General features: G+C 53.0%; 1 protein-coding gene across 3 annotated transcripts in view; it reads left to right on the top strand.

The window, feature by feature from the left end:
• KCND3 (potassium voltage-gated channel subfamily D member 3) overlaps positions 1 to 23330 on the top strand; it is a 261010-nt gene extending 237680 nt beyond the window's left edge. Inside the window, exons 2-7 of one of the 3 annotated variants that reach the window (XM_075559392.1) lie at positions 10299 to 10461; positions 19012 to 19113; positions 19427 to 19516; positions 21024 to 21080; positions 22233 to 22480; positions 22925 to 23330. In XM_075559392.1, coding sequence (XP_075415507.1) covers positions 10299 to 10461; positions 19012 to 19113; positions 19427 to 19516; positions 21024 to 21080; positions 22233 to 22480; positions 22925 to 23126 — 862 coding nt within the window. In that variant the 3' untranslated portion in view covers positions 23127 to 23330. Of the gene's footprint in view, positions 1 to 10298; positions 10462 to 19011; positions 19114 to 19408; positions 19517 to 21023; positions 21081 to 22232; positions 22481 to 22924 lie in introns of all 3 variants that reach the window. The other 2 variants (XM_075559400.1, XM_075559407.1) reach the window with 2 other exon arrangements.
• Positions 23331 to 24490: the final 1160 nt, after the last annotated feature.

Below are 24490 nucleotides of genomic sequence, written 5' to 3'. Positions count from 1 at the left end.
CCTTGTGACCCTTCTGTGAGGGGATGTCCAATTGTCTGCAGATGGGTTTTGGGTCTCCACTCCGCCCCACCTCATTCACATCGATATGATTGTTTGTTTGGGGTCTTCTGATGCCTGATACCTGAACCCATCGAAACCTCATGATCACACAGGCTGGGGTGCTTCTTCCATGTGGGTTTGGTTGCTTCTCTGCTAGATGGCTGTTTGTTTTACTTTAAGCCGTTAATACCCCAGACACTATATCCTGTAAGAGCCAGGCACCATCAGCTTTCTTCACCCCATTTACTTATGCACCCATTTTGTCTTCAGTGATCATGTCAGGAAGGTAAGCATCACAGAACAGCATTTTTTTTTTTAAGATAGACCCAAACCAATTTCCATCAAGTTGAATCTGACTCTCGGCAAACCCACACCATGTTGCTGAGTAGAACTGTCTCCATGAGGAGGCCAAGGCTGTGACCTTTCGGAAGCAGATCATCAAGCCTGTCTTCCACGGTACCTCTGGGTGGTCTGAAACTGCTAATAGCCCTACACTCAGCCATGTCTGTCACCCAGGGACTCATTAGGGAAATATATGTCAAAACCACTACGAGATACCACTTCACACATGGAAAAAAAAAGAGCAATAACAAGTGTTAGTGAAGATGTGGGGACTTAGAATCCTCATTCGTTGCTGGTGAGATTGTCAAATGGTACAGCTGCTTTGGGAAAGGATTTGGTATTTCCTCTACACGTTAACCGTAGATTTATCCTATGACTTGTTGGTCTGTACTCACAAGCAATTAAAACATATTCACACACACACACAAAATATTCACACAAAGATTTTCATAGCAGCATAATACATCATAGCCAAAACGTCAAAATGGCCCAATATCTGTCCATTGAATGAATAAGCAGTGTGTGGTGTGTGGAATATTATTCCGCTAAAGAATGGGACGGCACTGTTGCATGCTACAGCATTGATGGATTTCAAAAGAAATTACACACCAAATGGAAGAAGCCAGACATGAGAAATCACAGATTGTATAATTCACTTATATTTAAACAAAAGAAACTTTTTTGAATGGGCCAATGTTCCCCGCTAAGGGATAGAAAGACAGCCTTGTGAAACGTCAACCCTGCCTTAAGCCATGTATAGCTATAATGTAATTCTGAGAATGGAAAAAATGTATCCATCCCAAACAGATACACCTGCAGACAGTGTACCAGTGTTTGCTAGGGGAAGGGGTGCTGAGTCTTTGGAGGATGATGAAAACATTCTGCAACTAGATGATGGTTCTCAAACCAGATGATAGTTCACAACTATGCAAACATACTAAAAAACATTGACTTGTGCACTTTAAGTAGATGATATTTGAATATACCTCAATAAAGCTATCCAAAAAAACTTCTGAAAGGATATCACTGGCCCAGATGGAGTGCGATCCCCTATTCTGACTCATTAACTGTGACTACAGTTGCCTCTTGAACAATTCAGGGAGGGAGGTGCCTCCCTGCCCGTGAGCAGTGAAAATTCTGTGTATAACTTTTAACTCCCCCAAAACTTTGCTACTCATAACCTCATATTGATCAGAAGCCACACTACTAAGACGAATAGTTGCTTAGCACATATTTCATAGGTTCTGTGTTTTGTATGTTACACCCACATGAAAGTTGCATTTTCAATAGGAGATTAAAATTGTGAGGTCTTCATGCCTACTGGTGTACCTGCAGTGACCAGTTTCCTTTCCTTTTTTTTTTTTTAACCCTCGAATGTTTTGTGAGCTTGAGGACTCTCAAGAATACATTTTTTTACAAGCTGTATTGGCACACAATCCACATATCATAAAACTCAATAGTTCAATCATGTCAAGAAGATTTGTACAGTCATTACCACAATTTTAGAACATTTTCTTCATTTTTTCATGGATAAATCACTTTTAAAATGAGTATGTAATCACCATCAGTTCCAGTGCTCCCTCCCCCTCCCACATACATTGTTGCTCCCCAAGCCCCCCACCCTCCCGACTTCCCACCCCCACCCCTATCTTCCCTATAAACCCTGCATCAGTTCTTATCTCAATGCATCTACTCCTGCTGTGCTTCACAAACTGGGAAACCCAACAAAAAATTTTTTAAAAGCAAAATAAAGTGGTAAGGATAAAATAGTGGTAACACAAAGATAAAATTGCAAATCACGAGTTAGAAAGAAAAGACCACCATCAGTATTTTAAAAGCCAGGGAAGAAATTCTGGTCATGGAACAAGCAAGAAATCCTTGCCTCTAAAACAATTTCAGGTTGGGTCAAGAGGGACATCAACTGACCAAGTATCAAGTTCAATCCAGCATCATCAAGGTGACAGTGATCTCTATCTGATGGTAAGGCTGTTTGAGACCCTTGCCTGTGACCTGAGCGGATCTGCCACCGGCTTCATCTGACTGGATGAGTTGCTTTGCTTTTTTTTTTTTTTCCCAGCAAGAGTCCTTTGCTGGATTTGCCAGGAACCCTGGTCACACAGTGGTGATGGATGCAGTGGACTGCTATATGCAAGATCCGCAGTTTGAAACCACAAGCTGCTCTGGGGAGAAAGATGGGCTTTCTACTCCCGTGAGTCGTTCCAGTGTCAGAAGCACACAGGAGATCACTATGAGAGTCAGCGCTCTGACAGGGCAGATGCAAAGGAAGCGAGTTTATGGGGGGTTTTGTTTGTTTATTTCTACTCCTGAAAAAAAGTGACAGTCTCAGAAACTCACAGGGGCAGCTCTACCCTGTGCTGCAGGGTCGCTGGAAGTTGGCATCGACTCGATGGCAGTGCGTTTGAGTTCAGTTTTGTTTGCAATGTCGATCAGTTTATATATCTTGAAATGGAAGGCAGCCTCGGCGGTGGACCTCCATCTATGGAACGTATCGAGGGATTCACCTTTCTCTTGGAATGGCCTGGCTTTTCATGCTTCTTGGGAGAATGTCCAGCATCTCTAGTGGCACCTCCTATGGGTTCCAAGGTGTCGTTCAAGGTTTGCGATATCGCCCTCAAAGGGAGGGAAAGTGCAGAGAACGATGAGATGTCACAATGTAGCAGAGGATTGAACTACAAGCCTGCAGATGATCAGTGTTACTCAGGGTTTCTTTTAAGATCCCCACCTAAGTGGACACATGCACAGCAAACCCATGTTGTTCAAGGGTCAAGTGTAGTTGGAGTGGGGGTGGGGGGGACAGGTCTGTAAGAAGATGGAAACTCCTCTGGAGAATTTATACTGCACTGGTGGGGGGCACCTTCTGTCCTAGAGCAAAGCTAGGACTCCACCACACTGGCTACTTCTAGAGCAGCATTTGAAGCTGCCCACCCACTGAATCCAGTGCTGCTTTTGCAAGGAGCCCTGGCAGTGTGGTGGTTATGTATTGGGCTGCAATCTGCAGGTTTGAAACCACCAGCTGCTCCACAGAAGAAAGACGGGGATTTTTAGTCCTGTTAACAGTTACAGTCTCAGAAACCCCCAGGAGGTCCCTATGGGAGTCAGCATGGACGCAAAGGCACTGAGCTGGGCGGGGGACTCTATCTAGTCCCACAGAGAGTTCCAGCCTCGGAAATGCACAGGGCCAGTTCTACCCCGTCCTAAATGGTCAGTATGGGTTGGCGTTGACTCGCCGGCAGGGAGGTTGGTGTTGGTGTTCTCATTAGCAATCACACCAGCTCTGTACGTTAGGTGTAGAACACCCATCTCGTCAACGTTGGAGGCTCAGGTTAAGCACCTTGCACCAAATCGTGCAACTGCTGTTGGCTCATGGCAACTCCAGGCACATGGGATGAAAGGCTTGCCTGGTGCTGCATCATCCTCATGCAAGGATATGCGCCAGACCGTTGTGAACTTGATTTTCAGAAGTAGATCCTCCGGCTTTTCCTACCAGTTTGTCTTGGTCTGGAGGCTCACTGAATCCCATCCAGCAGGATAGCAGCAGGCAAGCCTCTATGGGCAGATGGGTGGCGGCAGGGCATGAGGTGAACTAGCTGGTACTTGAAAATGGGTCTCCACATATAAGGTGAGAACTCTACCAGGGAGCCATCTGTCATATAACTAGTTAGTAAGAAGTATGGTGCCAGGGTTCAAACTGGAGCCTAACTCCATCCCCTTTGTCATGAAGCTGTGCTGCAGTGACCCGCCCCCTCCCCGCCCCCCCCCCCGGCATTATTAAAAAAAAAACAAAACCCAAACTCACTGCCATAGCGACCCTGTAGGAGAGAGTAGAACTGTCCCTGTGGGTTTCCAAGAGTGTCACTCAACGGGAGTAGAAAGCCTCATCTTTCTCCCTTGGAGCGGCTGCTGGTTTCAAACTGGGAACCGGTGGCTAGCAGCTCCAGGTGACACTGCTGCACCGTCAGGGTTCCTGTACCTGGAAACCTCTAGAATGCAGACCTAACCGGGGACTGAACTTTAGACCATAGCTCCCAAATTTATTTGGTCTCCATCCCCTTTTCAGAAAGAAAGAAAAAAACCTGCTCAGCACCCTCCTGGCAATACGGTCGCCCCAAATCCAGGACAATGTTAATTATCTGTTTTTGGAAACTCTCACCGGCCCCCCAATCCATCTGGCGGCCCTGGGAAACACTGCTGTAGACCAACTCTTTGTCTGACTCATGATTCTTTCATGAAAGGAGGCCAAGGTAACATGATCACCATGGCCTTCCTCTGCCGGAGGATCTCTGGGCAAAGCCGGAAGGCTGAAGATGGTCGTTCAATCGCCACTAATCAGTCCGTTACCCACACTGCATCCCTCTGGCTTGGGGAGGGACTGAAAACCTGCCGCGGTAGGGCTGCAGCCAGTTAACCCTCTAGAACAGGAAATGAGGTTAACTGGCCGAGGTTTGTGCTTCGTGAACGGATGCTGCTTATTTTCCAAGTGTCCCCAAGCTGTCCACTTAATCATCAGCTCTTGAATTCTGCCAGCGCTTGGTGGGCACCACGCCTGTTGGGCTGCAGCTTCTTCGCTGCCCTATCCCCCCTCCAAATGCCCATGGCAGTTGTCCTCGCAGCGCCGTGGCCGTTTCTTGGCAGCCCTGTGGCTTCCGGAGGGTCTGGGGGTGTGCGTGGGCAAGCCCATCGGTGCACTCCTGGGACGGAGCTCTTCCCGGGGGACGGGGATCTCTTTGGGCCTGGGAACCCCCTGAGGGCCGCAGAGGACTTACCTGCTCTGCCCTCCCACCTGGGCTCTGAATCCTTCTCAATCGCCTCTGTCCCAGGCAAAAAAGAAACTTCTCCGTACAGAGGGCCGAGAGTGCGTAGGAGTTGAGTCGTCCACTTTCCCTGTCATCTGTTGCCAGCAAACCATCTGCCCAGCATATCCGCCCTCCTCGCTCTTCCTTCGAATGGCTAAAGCAGCCTTCCGACGGACGTCATGAGCGCGTTTCGTTAGCCTCAGTGTGACGGGCTCACTGGTGCCCCTCCACAGGCGTGGGTTACAGATCCTAACCCCGAGCCTGCGGTTATAATCCCACCGGGGCAGGGGGGCGGGGGTTCTGTGTTTTGATAAGGAGGCAGCACGAGTATAGGGCACGTCTTGGATCCATCTCTTTTGCCATAGAAAAGAACAGATTTTGCAAACAAGCAAGCAGATGGGGGCAGATACAGACACGTGATCATCCAGGAGGATGAAAACAAGGAAGAACCCTGAGGTCTCTTAGAGTCAAACAATAGTTTCTCTAAACTAGTGCAGCGCATCGGCCTTGACCCTTCTGCTCTTTCAAGCATTAGCTAGAGAGGAGCCCTGGTGGTTTCATGGGTATGTGTTGGGCTGCTAACCACAAGGTCAGCAGTTTAAAACCACTAGCAGCTCCGCAGGAAAAAGATGAGACTTTCTACTCCCAGAAAGAGTTACGCTCTCAGAAACTCCACAGGGGCAGTTCTACCCTGTCCTACAGGGTCGCTCACTATGAGTTGGCATTGACTCAGTGGCAGTGAGTTTTTTGAAAATATGGGCTCAAATTGGCAACAGTAACTAGAACTGGACTAGAGATAGGGCCCTCCAGGAGCCGTGGACTCCTGTTAACAGAGGGAAACAACTCTGAAAGGGAGGAGGAGACTGGCTGTCGAACAAGAGCAGTTGTTCTCAGCCTTCCTAATGCCGCGACCCTTTCACACAGCTCCTCGTGTGGTGGTGACCCCAACCATAAAATTATTGTCATTGTTACTTCATCACTGTCATTTTGCTACTGTTATGAATTGGGTGATCCCTGCGAAAGGGTTGTTTGACTCCCAAAGGGGTCGTGACCCATAGGTGAGAACCGCTGGACTAGAGGCATGTAATCTACATCACTGAACCACACATGCAGAAACTGCTGAATTGCTGTGTAGATTCTCAACACTAACAAAATCAATCATATTTAAAGAAATAAGGACCTTCCCGTAGAATAGACAGAGAGAGCCTTCTCCTAAACGAGGGGAAAATAAATTTCTGTTTTCTAAAGCCAGGCACTGTGCCATTTCCAGTGGAGCCCATGCACCGCCATCAGGAGTGACCCTGTAGGACAGAGTCAGAACTATTCCATCGGGTCTCTGAGGCTGTCAGTCTTTACAGGAGTAGACAACCTATTTCTCCCTTGGAGAAGCTGGTGGGTTTGAACTCCCAACCTTTCAGTTTACAGCTCAATGCTGAACTCACTGTTCCATTACCAAGTGGGCACCTTAACTATAGCAGCTAAGTAATAGGTAACTTGTCTCTAATAGATAACAGCCAGCATGGGAGACCAAAAACAAGCATGACCTTCCTGATGTTGCCACCAAACTCTACTGACACACGGCACCCGGGCCGTGTCTCCCATCACCTTTCAGTTGAGGCTTTGTCACCAGGATTCTTTGAGCAAGAACATGAGCAGACAAATGTGATGTTAGAACTCCCTGTCAGCAGAGACTGGTTTCCAGAATGCCTAGGGGAAATGACAATCGTTTCTGTGTATAGGGTGTCGCAGGGCTGGGAAAGCAATGAATGTGCTTGACTGAGAATGCGGTTCGTAGGTCAAGTCTACCCAGGGCTCCTTGGAAGAAAGACCTCCCAGTCTACTTCCCCCAAAGTAGCCCTTGCCGTACATGGGGTCTCCGGGAGGTGGAGTGGACTCCACAGCAACTGGTTGGGTTCTTGGCTTATAAGGTTGAGTAAGTCGTCAGTCAATGCGCCTGTCATTGGCATTGGGCAAATCTGCTGCACAAGACCTCTCTAGAGGGTTAAAAGCAGGGAGTTTACTTTGAGGACTAAGGTGCACCTGATCCAAGCCATGGTACTGTCAACCACCTCATCTGTGTGTGAAAGTTGGATACTGAATAAGAAAGACTGCAGCACAATCGCTCCATCTGAATTGTGCTGGAAAAGAAGTGTCAGTACCAGGGACTGCCAAAGGGACAAACCAATCTGTCTTGGAAGGAGCATGGCCAGAGAGCTCCTTAGAGGCAAGGACAGCAAGACTTGATCTTATCCCCTTTAGACAGGTTGTCAGGAGAGACCAGTCCCTGGAGAAGGACAGCATGCTTGAACCAAACCCAAACACCCAAACTCGCTACCATGGAGTCAATGCCGACTCATAGAGACCCTTAGGACAGCATAACTGTCCCTGTGGGTTTCTGAGGCTGTACTTGTTGATGGGAGTTGAAAGCCCCGTCGTTCTCCCACAGAGCTGCTGGTGGTTTTGAACTGTGAACCTTGTGGTTAGTTGGTTCCATGTTGGCAACCACTGTAACAGCATGTTAGTGGGTAACATGTAGCCACTTGGTAAAGCAGGGGGACAAAGCAAAGAGGAAGGGCCTCAACAAGGTGGATTGACACAATGACTGTAACCATGGGCGCAGGCGCACTGTGAGGCTGATGCAGGACTGGGCAGTGCTCCCTTCTGTTGTGCGCAGGGCCGCTGGGGGTCACAGCCGGCGGCTCCATGGCACCCAACAGCAGGCCTGTAGATACCGTTCTCCCTTTTTAAAAAACAATACGTTAGGTTACTTTTCTTACCTTAATTTCATAAAAGAAGGATTCTGAGATCCTAAAAAGCTATACAACATCTTCCCAGATTCCCAATTATTTCATGGTGGAGTTGGTTGAATCTTGAACCAAGGTCATCTAGCTCCCGGATCCAAGTTCTCAACCACTGCCTGGGAAGCCCCTCACAGAGAAAACTCACCAAACCCAAACCCAATGCCATCGAGCCGATGCCAGCTCACAGTGACCTGTAAGGCAGGGAAGCACTGTCCCTGGGAATTTCTGAGTCTGCAACTCTTCATAGGCGTAGAAAGCCCTTGTCTCCTGAGCAGCGGCTGCTGGTTTCAAACTGCTCACCTTGAGTTTAGCACCCCAACTCGTGACCACTTCACACTTGACCACAGGGCTCCAGAATGACCCTGGGTCTTGATGTAATGGCATCTGAGACCACCCGAGCCAGGAAAAAGGGCCCACGCACTGAAAGATGCGGAGGAGGATCTCAACACAGGAGCCTGCTTCACCAGGTGAGGGGAAAGGCGTCTGTGACATCCTTCCTTCAGTGTCCACCAGGGGCATTCCACAAAGGAGTAGACGGCCTGGAGCTTCTGGACCCTCGCTCCATCCACCCTCCTCCACCCCCTCCGCAGCCCCATGAGGTCAGCAGCAACCCTGCCTGGCCAGCAGGTGCACGGACACGGGATGGAGGCAGAGGCGGCAGCCTAGCTGGCTTTGGCCAAAGGAGTCGTCGCAGCTCTTTGCTTAATAAGGCCTTTAAATTATCTCAATAAAGAGGCTAAACACTTAACCGCTGTGGAGAGTGCTTTATTGATTGGAGGAGAGGCTCTGGCAGGCCTGCCTGCCCAGGGCCGAGTGGGAGCTGGGCCAGCTGGGTCCCCGGGGGCAGCTGAGGGGTGTGAAGTGCTGAAGAGTTTCTCCAAGCTCTGGAGCGCACGCGGCACCGTCCCAAAGTCTATCAGCGCTTGAAGGACGGAGAGTCAGCGCTCATGGCCCCTCCGAGACAGTGTGCTTGGTGGGGGAGACAACAATAGAAATGTAGATATCAATAGATATAGGTTACAAAGATAAAAATAAAATATCTTCAAGTACAGGGGAGAACACAAAACTCACAAGATTCATGAATGTAAAAGAAAACTCACTGCCATCGGATCAATGCCAACTCATAACAACCCTTAAAGGACACGCAGAACTGCCCCTGTGAGTTTCCGAGACTCTGCCTCTGTAGCGGAGTAGAAAGCCTCGACTTCCTCCTGCAGAGTGGCCGGTGGTTTCCAACTACTGACCTTGCAGATAGCAGCCCCGTGCACAACTACATGCCACCAGGGTTCCTGTGGGTGTAAAGGTACCCCGTAAGTTGTAAATCTCCACCTGAATAAGCGGTGGGCTTGTTGTTTATGGTTTCTATGCTGAGATCTTGTTGCTCTCCTCCTTGAGACTCATCCAAGGTTCTCCGCTGCACTTGGGATACCCCAGCCCTGCAGCCCCTTCCTGGCCCAGGGGCCCGTCTGCTTCCTCAGCCTCCTGTAACACTCCCCCTGCTCACTGTGTTCCAGCCGCCCCGCCCCCTGGCCCTTCCTTCAGCATGCCCACCTCCTTCCTAGCTCAGGGCCTCCGGCCTTCCAGTTCCCTCCGCCAGCAACACGTGTCCTGGGGGTTGTGGGGGCTGGATCCTTCACCTGCAGTTCTCAACTTGCAGGCTGCCATTTCTAACCACGGGACACCCGAGAACCGAAACATTGCCGGCAAGTCCATTGCGACTTCTAGCGACCCTTGGGGGTCAGAGAAGAACTGTCTGCCGGGGTTTCCGGAGGCTGGGAGCCATGACAGAAGCAGGCTGCCACGTTGCTCTGCTGCGGGTCAAACAGTGGGCCTCCCCAGGTCCGTGATGGAGCGCTTTAACCACTGAGCCACCAGGCGCCTTCCTCGGGCACCCAACCCCACTGTGGGGTCTCCATGGGGTTTCCAAGACTGTGGGACCCAGACAGCCTCATCTCTCCCGTGAGGAGCTGGCTGCCGGCTCTGAGGTGGGCAGCCCCAGCACCGAACCCACTGCTCCGCCAGCTCTTCAGCACCCGTGGGTTCTCGCCACAGACAGCACCACACGCCTGTGCCTTTCGGCATGCCTGTACTTGTGTGTGGTCTCCCCTGGCTTGGATGCTGGCTCCGTGACCCTGAGGACCTCCTCGGTTTTGTTCACTACCAGGTCCTGCCGCAGCACCTCACGCACACAGTAGGCACGCTAACCGAGTGAACGGATAAGTGAATGAGTGGCCGCAGAGCTGGCTTGCTGCACACGCTGATAGTCAGTCTCCCTCTCCCTCTCTCTCTCCCTCTCTCTCAGATACGGAGACATGGTGCCCAAGACGATCGCAGGGAAGATCTTCGGCTCCATCTGCTCCCTGAGCGGCGTCCTGGTCATCGCCCTGCCGGTTCCTGTGATTGTCTCCAACTTCAGCCGGATTTACCACCAGAACCAGAGGGCCGACAAGCGCAGGGCACAGAAGGTAACACTCGGTCGGTCGACAGCCCCAGGGATGGAGCATTACGGCACTCAGGGGGCAGCACCACAGAGGGGCCTGCACCTCTGTGCCTGGCGAACACCCAGCAGCCGGGCTGGTCACTGAGAGCCCGTGCTCAGGCAGCCTCTGGTTTTGGAAAGGAAGGCAGTTTCATGCCGCCGCCTGCCCGGAGTCCGGCATTCCAGCCCCAGCCAGCTGGCCACACGCCCTGACGTCACCACGGCTGCTGGTCTCCCCTTGGGTATTCTGTGGGGCCCCCTGTGCCGTCTCAGCCACAGCCACTCAGCCTCTTGGCCTCCTCCCTCTCCCAGCCAAGAGCTCGCTGGGGAAACAGTCTCTTTTTCATATCCTACAATGGCCTATACAAAGCCCAGCGACAAAAATAAACACGCTGGGGAAAAAAAGAAAACACTCTGCAAAGAAATCGTCCTGAGGCCACGAGCTCAGGGACAGCCCACAGCAGGCTTGTGAAACCTGGAGGGGCCTTTGGGTTAGGCACGGCGCTGCGCCAGCCTGAGGAGAGGGCTCCGTGGTGTCCAGGAGGCGCTGGGGGCCCTTTCCGAGGCGGGCGGCCGGTGGGGATGAGAAAGCAGCCTCCCTGACTAGCCAGCAGCCTTCTCTGGCACACGCCCTCAGCCCCTCCAGCTTCCCTTCACGACACGTGGAAGGCTCCAGGCCGGGAAGGTTCTGTGAGAATGCCACCAAGCCAATCCCAGCTCACGGCGACCCCAGAGGAGCTGCTGCGGAGGGTCCTCTTGACGCTAGTCTTTGCAGAAGCGGACCCCCAGGCCTTCCTTGCGTGGTGCCTCTGGGTGGCCGCAGACCACCGACCTGTAGTCGTCCAGCGAAAACCATGGACACCATTCAGGGACCAGGGATGGTTTGGGGAGAGTGACTTTCACGAGGGGTCCAGGTAGGCAGGCTGGAATGACAGGTGGAACTCACCAGCAGCAGCTACAAGTGGGGCTCCCCATCCCTCCATCCCAGTCTGCAGAGTGCCAGGTCAGCGCCTGCCGGGACACAGTGGGCACAAGGAACTTCCTGGACATGTGGGCTGAGGGAGTCCTTGGTTCCGACTCCTTCCTTCATTCATTCATTCTTCAGTCCACAAACCCTTCTTGAGTGCCTGCTCTGAGCCAGGCCCCAAGCATTGCAGGTGCATTGTCCCCTTGCAGTGGGAACTCCCACCTAGCAAGCCTTCCTTGGTGTGTTAAAGGAATCTGGAATTTCACAGTGGGGCTGTGTGTGCTGACAGCAGCCTAGAAACTAGCTCCAAAATGCTGCCTCCTCCTCCTCCTCCTCGTCCTCCTCCTCCTCCCACTGCCACCGAGTCAATTCTGACTCATAGCGACCCTGTAAGACAGGACAGAACTGGCCCTGTGGGTTTCCAAGACAGTAACACTTTATAGGAACAGAAAGCCCCATCTTTCTCCCACAGCATGGCTGGAGGATTCGAATTGATGACCTTGCTGCTAGCAGCCCAACTCGTAACCCACGATGCCATCAGGGCACCTGGGCTCCAAAGTGGAGGGCAGAGAATTCCAGTCCGTCCCAGCAGCCCCCATCCTGTGCGTCTTTGTGGTCACCTCTTGTGTGCCCGGCTTGGTTTGACTTCTCTTCACCTGGGCCTGTGACGTCACCAGCTGCCCTCCGTAGCATCCCTTCCCTTCCTGCCTCTTTACCCAAGGTCAAGGTTTCCCCAGCCATCCCAGAAATAGAAGTCTTATCTCTTTCCCTGCTCAAGTCAGCTGGCAACTTTGAACAATATCTAAATTCATTATCCTCTCCTAAATAAAGGGACAGAGACAAGCAGGGGGGGGGCGCTCCTTTTCAAACCGAGGAGTCTGAGGCTCCGAAAAACGCAGGGATTCTAAAGCCGCCCCTTGCTGAGGGGCGAGGGCTGAGCAGGTAAGGTTTAAAGGTTTCCTGGGCCTCAAGGCCTCTCAGGTGACAAGCCCATTTGCTCTGGCCCTAGGGAGCTTCCAGGCCACCTTCCCCTCATCCCTTCACCCACTTCCCAGGGCATCTCACCTGCTAGCTTTTTGCCACTGCAAAGAATATCCCCATGGACATTTCCCTCAGAGTTTTACAAAGCTCTCCTGAGTGATTAACACCCAGAAAGTACAAGCTGTGGGTTCTTAGTCCTCCCTGTAGCAGCTGAAGATGCGTGTCCCTCTCTCCCGGCTCCCTCCTCCCTCGCCCTCTCCCTTTGAAATCAGAGTCAATATTTACAGTGTTTTCACCCAGCCTGGAGACATTGCTCAGCACTGTCTCACCTTGGGCTTCCTTTAAGGGGAAGAAAAGGACGCTGCCTGCTGCCAGCACCATGCTTCTCCCAGAGTCAAGGCAGACGGGTCCAGGGGGCTGGGAGAGCGGTGGAGATGGGCTAGTTCCCAGCCCAGGGCAGGCACGGGGAGATGGAGCAGTCACCAGGGAACCCTCCTGGCCACTTGGCATCAGCATGAAGGGAAGGCTCAAGGAGATGGTGTTGTTCCTCCCTCCATCCTGACTAGTTTGCTTGGGATCGTTCTCAGAATAACGCCTGTGATTTATAGTGACTACGTTCTCTGAGCCAGTGAGCGGAGGTCACAGTGGTGAGGCGGCCCCTTTGCCTGAATCTGCTGCCTGCCCATAACCTTTCTGTGTCTGTGTGATCATGTGTGATAAAATACAGTCCAATTCAATCACTAACTGCATTCACCAAGCAAAGCAAAGAAGCCCAGATGGTATAGTGGTTACACGTTGGGCTACTGACCAAAAGGTCAGCAGTTCGAAACCACTAGCTGCTCCACAGGAGACAGACAGAGCTCTCTACTCCCATGAAGAGTTACAGAATCCACAGGGACAGTTCTGCCCTGTCCTATAGGGTCGCTGCGAGCCAGCATCGACTCAACGGCAGTGAGTATGAGGTGCAACCACCCCACTCTCTAACCCGACAAGTTCTTCATCCCCTGTTAGTCTGGGTAGACTAGGGAAACAAATTCATGGAGACACTCATGTATAGAAGGAAGAGGTTTATATACAAGAGCAATTGAACATTGAGAAAACATCCCATGTGTCCAATACCAACCTATAAAGTCCTCTTCAGAATCACAAAACACATGCAATGGAGCCAAATGCAGGACAATCACAAGCCAGTGGGTAGAAAGTCTTTGGATCCAGTGGCGTCGTAAGCATCTCAGCGCTGGCAGGGGTCTCTCTGTGGCCTCTCCGGCTTCTGAGGTCTGGTTGCATCCATGTGGCTTGTCCGGCTCAGGGCACTAAGGTAGTTCCATGTGTCTTGTCAGCTGCAATGTCTCCCAGGGAGTAGCAGAGAGAGAGAAGTGTCTCCCGCCTCCAAGGAGGAAGTACCGGAGTTCCCAGAATTCTCAGGAGAAGGCCATGTCCACACAGAGGCCTCATTGGCTATGATCTGATTGACAAGCTAGGCCCCGCCCCTATACTCTTAATCCTCAAATTGACAAATGATTATAATCTACCACATCACTCAAACAGAAACTCTGTGGCCCCTTTCAACCATCGTGTCCCGCTTCCTCCACAGGAGTTGTGCACTCTCCGAGCCCGCAGTGACCACGCATAAGCTGTCTCCCTGGACACTTCCTAGCCTAGACATTTCATACAGGTGGGAGAGTAGAGTATTTATCTTTTTGTGTGACTTACTTCACTTATCAGAATGCTTTCCAGGTTCATCCATGCCACAGCAGGTTTAAGACCTCCGCTCCTCTTTGTGGCTGAATACTGTTCCCATGTGTTACTTTGTAACGGGGATTTGGATTGAGATCATTGCTGTCACTTGTGATGTAAACACACACACACAGATCATTGTACTCTTTGTCCAGTTTCCCATGGTAACATTTTATTTACAAACAAAGGCACTGCTGTGGAGTCAATGCTGACAAGACTAACTCTTTATGGAAGTAGGAAGCCAGCCTGGCCTTTCTCCCCATTTTTTACAAGTGTGGTCCTATGTCACAACTAGGACGCTGACCCCGATGCAGGCTCCCGTGTATGGGTGAGTAGGGGTGTGTGTGTGTGTGTGTGTGTGTGTGTGTGTGTGTGTGTGTGTGTGACATTCTGTGCAGTCTCACCACATGTGCAGGTCCACATAGCCACCACCACAGTAAGGTACTGAAATCATCCTTTGATAACCCCATACAACCCCGCTCCATCTCTAACCCCTGGACCCCTTTATCTGTCTTCCATTTATAAAATGTTTTCTTGTCAACAATTCTATATAAGTGGAATCCCATGTACCCTCAGGAGACTGACTCTTTTTCACTCAGTAGAATTGCTGGAGATTCATCCCATTTGTGGAGTGTGTCCAGAGCTAGTTCCTGTTAATGGGAGAGTAGGAGGCATCCCGTGGAACAAAGCGATACACTGCAGTTTGCCCGCTGACCTGTTGCAGGGCCTGTGGGATGGTCTGAGCCTGCGGCTTTGACTGTCGGGCTGCAATAAGCTGTGTGGATGAGTTTGTGTGTGAGCACTGGCCTCTGATTCTCTGTACAAACATGGACTTGCTCACGTTCTCTCGGGACCCCTCCACTGCTCCCTCTTCTCTTTACTTTGCCTCTCCCAGGAAAGACAGGCAAGTGCTCCTGGCCAATGGCCCGCCAGTGCTCACTGCGAAGGACCACTCAGGACTGGTGAAACTATGGTCTCACGCTCTGCCTGTACCTGGAGCTGGAGCTGGAGCCAGGGAGCAGCAGCCTCCTTCCAGGTCTTTGCACCCCTGCAGTCTCCACACCTGCTGAAAATGCAGCTTCCTGGGCTTCACTGAGGTTTCAAAATATTTTCCCAACTGGAGTTGAATTCTGAGCAGGAGGAGGAGGAGGATGTTCTGGAAGTAGTGCTGGATGGAAAGCTGGAAGACAAGGGCTTGCTAGGCTGCCTTCCCCTTGATGAAATCACTTCCCTCGAGCCTTCCGCGTTCTTGCCTTTAAAATAGCCTGGCTGGTCCTGAAGCTCTCTTTGGACGCTGGCGGTGTACTTACAGCCATGGAACAAAGTGACTTTGGCCAGTCCACACAAGGATTGAGCCCATGATGGATAGCTGCCATTGAGGTGATACCAGCTCATGGTCTAACTCTAGACTCGCACAGAACAACGTCATCCCCAGTCCAGGATTAGCCTCGCCATTGCTGCTGGCATGGTCCACTCCACGGTTGTAGCAATCGTGCCAGTCTATCTCAGCCCCGGTGGCCCTCGACTTTACCAGGCACGATGCCATCTTCTAATAGTTGATCCTTGCTGGTGACAATGGCCAAAGCACGTGAGGAGCGCAATGTTCTGTTGTGATCCGTCTGGTTTCCCTGCCGGCTTTCAGAAGTAGACCACTGGGTCTTCCTTCCTAGTCTGGAAGTTCCCGTGAAAGCTGTGCACCCTGGGTGTGTTAGTCTGGGCAGACTAGACAAACAAATCCATGGACACACATATATGTATAAGAAAGAGATTTATGTACAAGAGCAATTGGACATTGAGAAAGCATCCCAGCCCAGTCCATATCAAGTCCATAAGTCTGATATTAGCCCATATGTCCGATACCAAGCTATAAAGTCCTCTTCAGACTCATGAAACACATGCAAAGACGCCGAATGCAGGAAGATCACAGATCAGAGGGTAGAAAGTCTGTGGATCCAGTGGCATTGGAGACATCTCAGCGCTGACAGGGGACTCTGCATGGCTCTCTGCACACAGGGCTGCATCAAGGTGGATCCATAGGTCTTGTCAGCTGCGATGTCTCCCAGGGTGTGAACAGAGAGAGAAGTGTCTCCCACTTCCAAGGAGGAAGTACTGGATTTCCCAGAATTTCAGGAGAAGGCCATGCCCACAGAGAGGTCTCATTGGCTGTCTCCAGATTGACAGGCTAGACTACCCTTACACTTGTAGTCCTCAAATTGACACCAGATTAGGTGATTACCACACTGGGTAACTCTACCAGGGTTTGAAATAACCAGTGGCATCGCTTCCAACCTCATGGCCACATGGAAGCTACCAGAGGACAAGCAACGGAGATGTGGTTGGTGGGCTGAGCCCATGGCCAGGACTGAATGAACACAGCCTTCCCAACCGACTCTGCCTGATGATCTTCCTTCCTCAGCGATCACAGGCCCTTCTCGAACACGTCCTCCGTGGGAAGCTCTGTGCTAGGCACTGGACAGGAACCTCGCAATCCCTGCTGGCCGGGCCCTCAAGGCTGAGCCAGAGAGCTCCATCCAACGCCCTGTGCTGGGTGCGGCCCTGTCAATACTTTGCTGACCTCTTTATCCTGTGCGAGAGGTGATTAAACGATCCCGTGCATTTGATATGACGATCGGTCGCTTTAATGGAGCCCAGGGTAAGAGAAGATTAAAAGAAGTGCCACAAAGGAGAACAGGAGAATCTTTCATCTCGAGAAAGTAATGAAGACAGACCCCAGATACGAAATAGGTCTGGCTCTAAGTGGTGCAATCAAATTACATAAGGCTATAATGAGCTTGGCACAATTGAATTTCCATATGCAGCTCTCAACACCCAGTGCCCACCCAAAGCAATAACAGCCACATCGTCCAGTGGGGAGCAACTCACCTGATTGTAAGCACGGAGCTGAGGGGAGGGTGAGAACGTGATTCCCCAGGAGCAGCACTGGCCTGCGGCCTGGATGAATGGCCTTTGTGCAGAGAGCAGGAATGACGGGGCGGTTAGTCTCCTTTCTGTCCCTCGTTCCCTCTCATATCTCTCCATGGGGAAGAGCATCCTTTCTTGGATTTAGAGGCCATCGTCCAAGCTCTGGTCCTAGGCCTCTTCCTCATCTTTGGGAGGGAGCTAAATGGTCCTTGCGGAGACCCTGGGAGACTTCTCCCGGGGGAAAGAGGAGACATAGGGGACCCTGATGCTTCTGGTGACAGCCTGAAGTCGAGTCCCTGGCATTGTTTGGACAGATGAGCCAGCCTAACAGGGCATTTGGAGGGGGCACTGCCCCCTACTGGTGACAAGGGGACAAGACATGGCAACTGTCACAATCATCCAGGACTCCTGCACAGAGTCCGTGACGTGCGCACTTATCCAGAAGCCTCTGGCCCTGGATGGTCTGTGAGTCCTGGTGGGCTCTTCTGCTCCTGGAAGCAGAGCCCAGAGCTGTGTCTGGGTCTCTGGAGGCCACGTCGCAAGCTACTTTTTTTAGCCAGCAGGTCCCCCTCTTCCAAGTCCTTTCTCCCAAAGACTCTTCCCTCTCTGCCCTCATTTATTCTGTGGCTGTGCTGCTGTCATGGTTACCCAGATGATGGTCATTAGGAAGGGGACAGCAGCTGGCATGTGCGACGTCACCAGCATCTCCCACAGCCTGGGCAAGCAGGAAAAGCAGCTGCGTGTGGGGACCCCAGGCAGCCCTCCCTCCTCAGGAGGCCTCCTCTGTGAAGGCCCCACTCTAGAGCTGGGGAGATGTGAACCCCCAAGGGTCTATGGAGATGCCTCCAGCAGCCCCTTCACACACACAGGCCACCTTGGTGGTCCCCACAGCCAGGCATGACAAAATAGCGACCTGTGCTTGCAGAAGTGCACTCCCAAAGATGGACATGCCACCAGACTTACACTTAGTTCCTGGAGCTAAGCACGCACCTGAGACAGGAAGGAGGGTGGCAATCTGACCCCTCTGAAAGGTCTGGCAGCCTGCTCCCAAACGACCCTGGTGATACTTTGCGCTCAAAGAGCCACCCTTTGAGTGGAGACCAACTCGGTGACAACTAGCCACAGTCCCCTCTCCCCGCCCCCCGCTGAGCTGGGCAGCAAGCAAGGGGACTGCGCAGGAAACAGAGCAAAGCCCTCCCCCTCAAACGGAGGAGGGAGAAAGCGGCAGAACACATACTATGTCAGAGCTAAGTGCTGATGGGGGGTGGGGGAGTTAAGACATGTGGAGGGTCAGGGGTGCACAGTTCTTGCTTTTCTCTGAATTTACTGGGTGTGGGTGCCCTCTGTATGTCAAGGCCCACCCTGGGCAGCGGAGGAAAATCGGAGAGCTAACACACACATGCCTCGGAGGAGCACAGGCTACTGAGAGACCTCCTCCAGTCCAGAGCAGCACAAGGTCCCAGGAGAGGCTGAGCATAGAAATGGAGGGGACAAAACTCACTGGCATTGAGTCTGTTCCCTCATGGAGACCTAATAAGACAAAGCAGAACTGCCCCATGAGGGCTCCGAGGATGTAAATCCTTACTGGAGCATACAGACTCCTTTTTCTCCCTTGGAGCCACTGGTGGGTTCGAACCACTGACCTTCCTTAAATGGCTCAATGCATATTCTCCACGACACCACCAGGGAAACTTGGGCGAGTGGGGATTCCCCTGCCAGGATGACACCCCAGCTGGAGAGATGAGTGGGAATCTCTGGGAACTCTGATCGTGACCAGGTTGTCCAGGGAAGCAGCAGCCCCTGCCCTTGCTCGCACCTCATACCGTGGAGCCTGTCCTCACAGGAGCAGCTCACCCTCATTGGTTTTGCCAGGCCCACTGGCTCTTTGTGCAGGCACTCCCTCACTCTTGCTGTCTTTGCCAATCACAGAAGGCCCGCCTCGCCAGGATCCGAGTGGCCAAGACGGGGAGCTCCAACGCCTACCTGCACAGCAAGCGCAACGGGCTCCTCAATGAGGCCCTGGAGCTGATGGTGGGTGCCCAGGGGGCCTGCTAGGGGCCGGGGGCTGGGCAGGAAGATGGACGTCTCAGGGTGCCAACACTCCTGCCCCCACAGTCCTGAGCAACACATGTTTCCACACTTGCCCCAGACAGCCCAGACCCCATCCAGCTCTGGTTCAAGGGCCCCAGGCCAGGAACTCCCGTGTCTGTGCATCCCCTAAAGTCTGGTTTCCCCCAGACTTTTCTAGTGCCCCCCCCTACCTTCTGCGAAGGACTGAAGGAGCTGGGGGTGGGAGGGGCATAGGGGACCCCTCCCTTAGACTCAGCAGCTCTTCTCTTCCCAGGGCACCCCGGAGGAGGAGCACGTGGGCAAGACCACCTCGCTCATCGAGAGCCAGCACCACCACCTGCTGCACTGCCTGGAGAAAACCACTGTGAGTCCCAGCTCGTGGCTACCTCCTGCACTCTGAGCCCTAGCCCTGCCAGAGGCTGTACGCGCATCCCTCCCCCGGAGCCCAAGCTCCAGAAGTCAAAGCAGCCATGTCCTTCAGAGCCACAGGGCACAAGGTTGTAGGGGGGGGGGCCCAGGAGTGGGCGAGGTCCTCGGAGTGAGGAGGGCAGCTCTGTCCTGCAGCAGAGAGAAGCCCTTCCCCTTGGCCCCCCACACAGCCCACACCAGTGCTCACAACCCGGGTCCTGGAGACTGAGCAGCTAATGGGGTCGCCTGTGGGTGTCTCCACTCCGATGGGCATCACCCTTCAAAATTCGAGCCGAATTTGACCTAGACAGCGACAGAACAGGAGAGAGGGGCAACCAGTGTTGCCTGGCCCCTGGCGCTCAGTTGCCGCAATCTGTGGGTCCCTTTGATCCCATTCCTGTTGGAGCAGGAAATGGTAGATGAAGAGGCCATTGCATCTGTTACGTCAGCCAGTTTTTATCAGTCCCGCCCCTTGTCAATCACCCTGCAGTTCCCAGGGAGCTCAGATCCTGCAAGGCTGATTGTTAATTAGGGCCATGGCTTAGGGTGCCATGGCTGGAATGTGGAATGATGCTTGTGCCTCCCCAAGAGACTTGAAGGGAAGGGCAGTGGGCCTAACCCTGGACCCTTGGCCACCGGTGCTAGGGATACCAGGAAGGAAGGAAGGAAATTCAGAGTGGACAAGCCAGAGAGCAATAAAGTGAAGCCCTTCCCTGGTCCTATTCGAACCTCCCTCCTTGGAGAGCCTAGAGTCAGGGCTCAGCCTACTGAGAAAGAATCTTCTAACTCTAGAGGTTCTATGGCTTGACCTTCGATGTGGGAGACATAAATGTTAAAGGACTTAGTCTGCACATGTGGACACTGGGGTGCAAACCGAAGGTCCCCTGCAAGTCCTGGTTCCAGGGTTAACCCAGCACTGCCCAGCTTCACAAACCACGTCTGCATGGCGATGGTTTAGTTCAGGGACTTAGCGAGGTGCCAAAGGGATGGGATCAGACCCGACTGCCCTTCCCAAGTTGCATGTGCTGGGTGCAATGTGCAGATTCGAAGATGCCATGAAACTTTGGGACTGAGGGGCTGGAATGTTGGCATTGAACATTTTGGAACTGTGGGGATGGAATGCTGTCCTTGCGGGGTGGAATGCTGAGTTTAAGGGAAAGGATGTTGGCTTGTGGGTTGGGATATCGGGACTAAAGAGGGGGAATGCTGGGTTTTAGAAGGGGAATGGTGGGCTCATGGGATGGAATGTTGGGATGGGAGAGGCAGGATGAAGGGATTGGAATGCTGGGTTTGGGCAGGGTCTGTAGGAACCAACAGGTGGGATGCTGGGAGTCTGGGATGGTTTGTTGGTCTCCCAGGGTGGAATGCAGGGACTGAGAGAGTGAATGTCAGAACTGAGCTTGGGAATGCTGGAATGTACAATCAATGGTGTTTTTATCTTCTGTTGGCATGTTGTCCTGTAGGGGTTGTCCTATCTTGTGGATGATCCCCTGTTATCTGTACGAACCTCAACCATCAAGGTATAACTTTTTAAAACTTCAATTGATGTTGTTTCCCTCTGATCCTTCTGAGTCTGTGGATTCTGCTCTCTTTACCTCCTGATCTAGTTCTGTGCATGTGCTATTGATTCTTCTGGGGCTGACCCTCCCTCTGCTGCCACACCCAGCAGCAGCTCAGGCATCCAGTCCCCTGGGTCGAATTACCCACTGCCTCTCCGGTGCCCTCTTTTGACCTTCCCAGGGCCCTGGAGGGGTGGTGGAAGCTGGTGCCAGCGTAGGCACCCTGTGAGGGTCCCTGGGCTCCAAACTCTCTGTGCCACCTTCCCAGCTCCATGGGGACTCCTGGGATTGGCTGTCAGGGCTGGTCTCTCTCTGCCCTCTGCTCTCCTGCTACCTCTCCGCAGACCTCTTCTCACTCTGGCAGCCTTGGCCAGGCCCCTTATGCCCTTCGGGCTGGACTTGACTCACCCTGGCCAGTCATGTGTTAGCTATCCCAGGTTCGGCTCTACCTCCTTCTGAGGGCCTCCCGTCAGGGCTCTGTTCACATTCCCTCCCTTCCCATGCTGCACTTGGCTTGGGGAGCCTATGTCTCCAGGTATGTTAAGGATCCAAGTCCCATCACGGGGGGCGGGGGGGGGGGGTTGGAATTAAATCATATCCCCTAGTGACCATCAACAGCAACGCTCTCGCAGTTCTTTGGATACTCTAAGGCCCCTCACAAGCTTATATCTCTCCGTGGCCCGAGAGTCTTAAGGCTCTCTCCCATCAAGGCCAGCAAAGAAAACTTTGCAGCACATCCATGACTCACAGACAGTGGCAACTTACCTGCCACCTGCCCTTGGTAGACTTGGTGCAAGTGAGAGGGAAAGCCGTCACTTCTGGCTCTGATGACACACTACATCCCACCAGGTCTTCGGCATATTAGCTCCATGCTTTGGGTGGGGTGCGGCTGCATCACCCTTTAACCAGTGCGGTCCCCACTCTTCCGTCCGACGGCCAAGGCTGCCAAGATGATCCTTCTTCTCACCCGCCGCCTGCGGGCTCTCCCCCGTCCTGAATGTTGATCTGGGCTCCAGGCACCCGGGAGGCCTTCCTTTTTGAGGCCCAGCACAGAGAGAGGCAACCAGACCGAGTTCAGGGGTTCACCCCCTCTCTCCCTCCTACCTCCCACAGAACCACGAGTTTATTGACGAGCAGCTGTACGGGCAGAACTGCAGTGAGAGCTCCATGCAGAAGTACCCCTCCACCAGAAGCCCCTCGCTCTCCAGCCACTCGGGCCTCGCCACCACCTGCTGCTCCCGCCGCAGTAAGAAGACCACACACCTGCCCAACTCCAACCTGCCAGCCACCCGCCTGCGCAGCATGCAAGAACTCAGCACTATCCACATCCAGGGCAGTGAGCAGCCCTCCCTCACGGCCAGGTGGGTGGCTCCCAGCCCCATCACCCCCACCCCCGCCCCCCAAGGCTTGATTCACCCCAGGCACAGAATTAAGCTATCTCAGAGTTCAGGAAGCGTGGGGGTCCTTTAACCGACCCCCTTGTCTTGTGCATAAACTCCCTCTTCCTGCCCCCCCTTCCCACCGGAAGTCTAGCCTTTTCTGTTCTGTTGGAGGACGCAGCAGCGGGTCTAGTCAGAATGGTCACGAGAATGGAACAAGACTAGGGGCCTTCAAAAGGGTGCGTGGAAAAATACAAGGGAGAGATCATGGAAAAATTCCACGACCTTTTTGAACCACCCCCACCCCACCCCCATGCAAACTGATTACCAAAGGCAGAGGGAGAGGGACACCAAAAATATGTCCCAGGCTCAGGGAGACTGGCAAGCAAGCCAGCGTCGTCACCACCTCCCTCTCTCTCGCCCCAGTCGCTCCAGCCTTAACTTGAAAGCAGACGACGGACTGAGACCAAACAGCAAGCTGTCCCAGATCACCACAGCCATCATCAGTATCCCCACCCCGCCAGCACTGAGCCCCGAGGGGGAGAGCCGGCCGCCCCCCGCCACCCCGGGCTCCAACACGAACATTCCCTCGGTCGCCAGCAACGTCGTCAAGGTCTCCGCCTTGTAAAGCCACCGGACTGGACAGCGGGTCAGCACGGGTAGTGGGCAGCGAAGGGGGCTGGCATGTCGGCGGGTGGCCACTGCGGCCACTCCCTCCCCCTTCCCCCACTACTTCTGCCTGCCCCCTGGCACCCCGGCACTGAGACCTGTGCCTGCAGAGAGAGGCCACAAAGGGGCGTCGGAAGCTCCCGGCGGCCGTGGACAGAGCGTTGGGCCCAAAAGGGAGGGCGGGTGGGGACGGGGACAGGGTGGCCAGCTGGAGGTGGAGGCCTGCAGCTAGGAAGAAGCCTCCCGCCAAATCACACGTGTTTCTGGAGGCGGAGAAGGCAAAACCGAGAGCAAGCAGCAGCGAGGCCGAGTGGTCACATGCAAGACAGGAAGTAAAATACAACACTGTGTATTTATGCACCTTTTTCTCAAGGCTCGTAATGGATAATATTTATTCATGGGAAAAGGTGGAAAACAAAACACCAACGGATTTGTGTGAAATGTTTTTCTCCGTGGACCCAATACCTTTGAACCAAAACAACGCGTTTTGTGAGGGTTTGGTTTTTTTTTTTTTAATTCTGTTCTGTTGCGTTTTCTTCTCTTTTTTTAGCAGAAGCTTTTAGGCTAAGAGGTCAGTTACTGCTGAGTTCTCTCCATTCCCCCCGGTGGGCAAGGCCAGCTGACCTGCAGAGCTGCCTACTGACCACAGCAATCCTGCCCCCCGTCTGTCCCCGTCTCGTCTTGTCACTCTCTGCTTCACTCCCCGGCTGTTGCTGTGTCCAGCCATGTGTCACCTGTGTGGAGCATCAGTTAAGCCTTCCCTGGCACTGCCTAGCGCCCAGTCTTGTGCCTGTGAAGTGGAGGTAGATGGATGCAACCGTGGGAGAGGAGCGTTCAGTGTGAGAGCCGCCCACCTTACAGGACAAAGGGGCTTCCCTAGAGGTTGGAACCACTGGTGTTCAGCAGGGTCCGTCTCTGGAGAAGAAAGGGAGTGACCAGAGGTACCACAATGGGATCTTGAAAGAAGACAGTGCAGACAGCTATGGTGTGTGCGCCCCCTTGGAGAGCGAGCAGAAGGGACATGAAGCATCTCACCGTGCCCTCTTCTTTCAGGACCCCCAAATATCCATTCAGAGTTCGGCCAAGAAGCCTCATAGGCAGTGTCCGCCTGAGAAGGCTGTGATGGGACCAGGCTTCCTGACTTACCTTGTGCACGAAACAACGCCCTCTAGAGGCTGTGGAAGGTTACGTGTGTATGCCTCCTGCAGGCCGCTCCAAGACATGAAAGCAAATCCCAGCTTGTAGATGAGTCTCTCCTAGTCTGAAGAGTCTTAGGCCTGATCTCTCCGTAGCTAAAATGGGGGAGAAGCCTCTCCCTCCAGG

Source organism: Tenrec ecaudatus, chromosome 1, assembly GCF_050624435.1.
Source record: "Tenrec ecaudatus isolate mTenEca1 chromosome 1, mTenEca1.hap1, whole genome shotgun sequence".
Taxonomy (NCBI): Eukaryota; Metazoa; Chordata; class Mammalia; order Afrosoricida; family Tenrecidae; genus Tenrec; species Tenrec ecaudatus.
The sequence above is the reverse complement of the archived record's forward strand: the minus strand, read 5'-3'. Positions and strand labels throughout refer to the sequence as shown.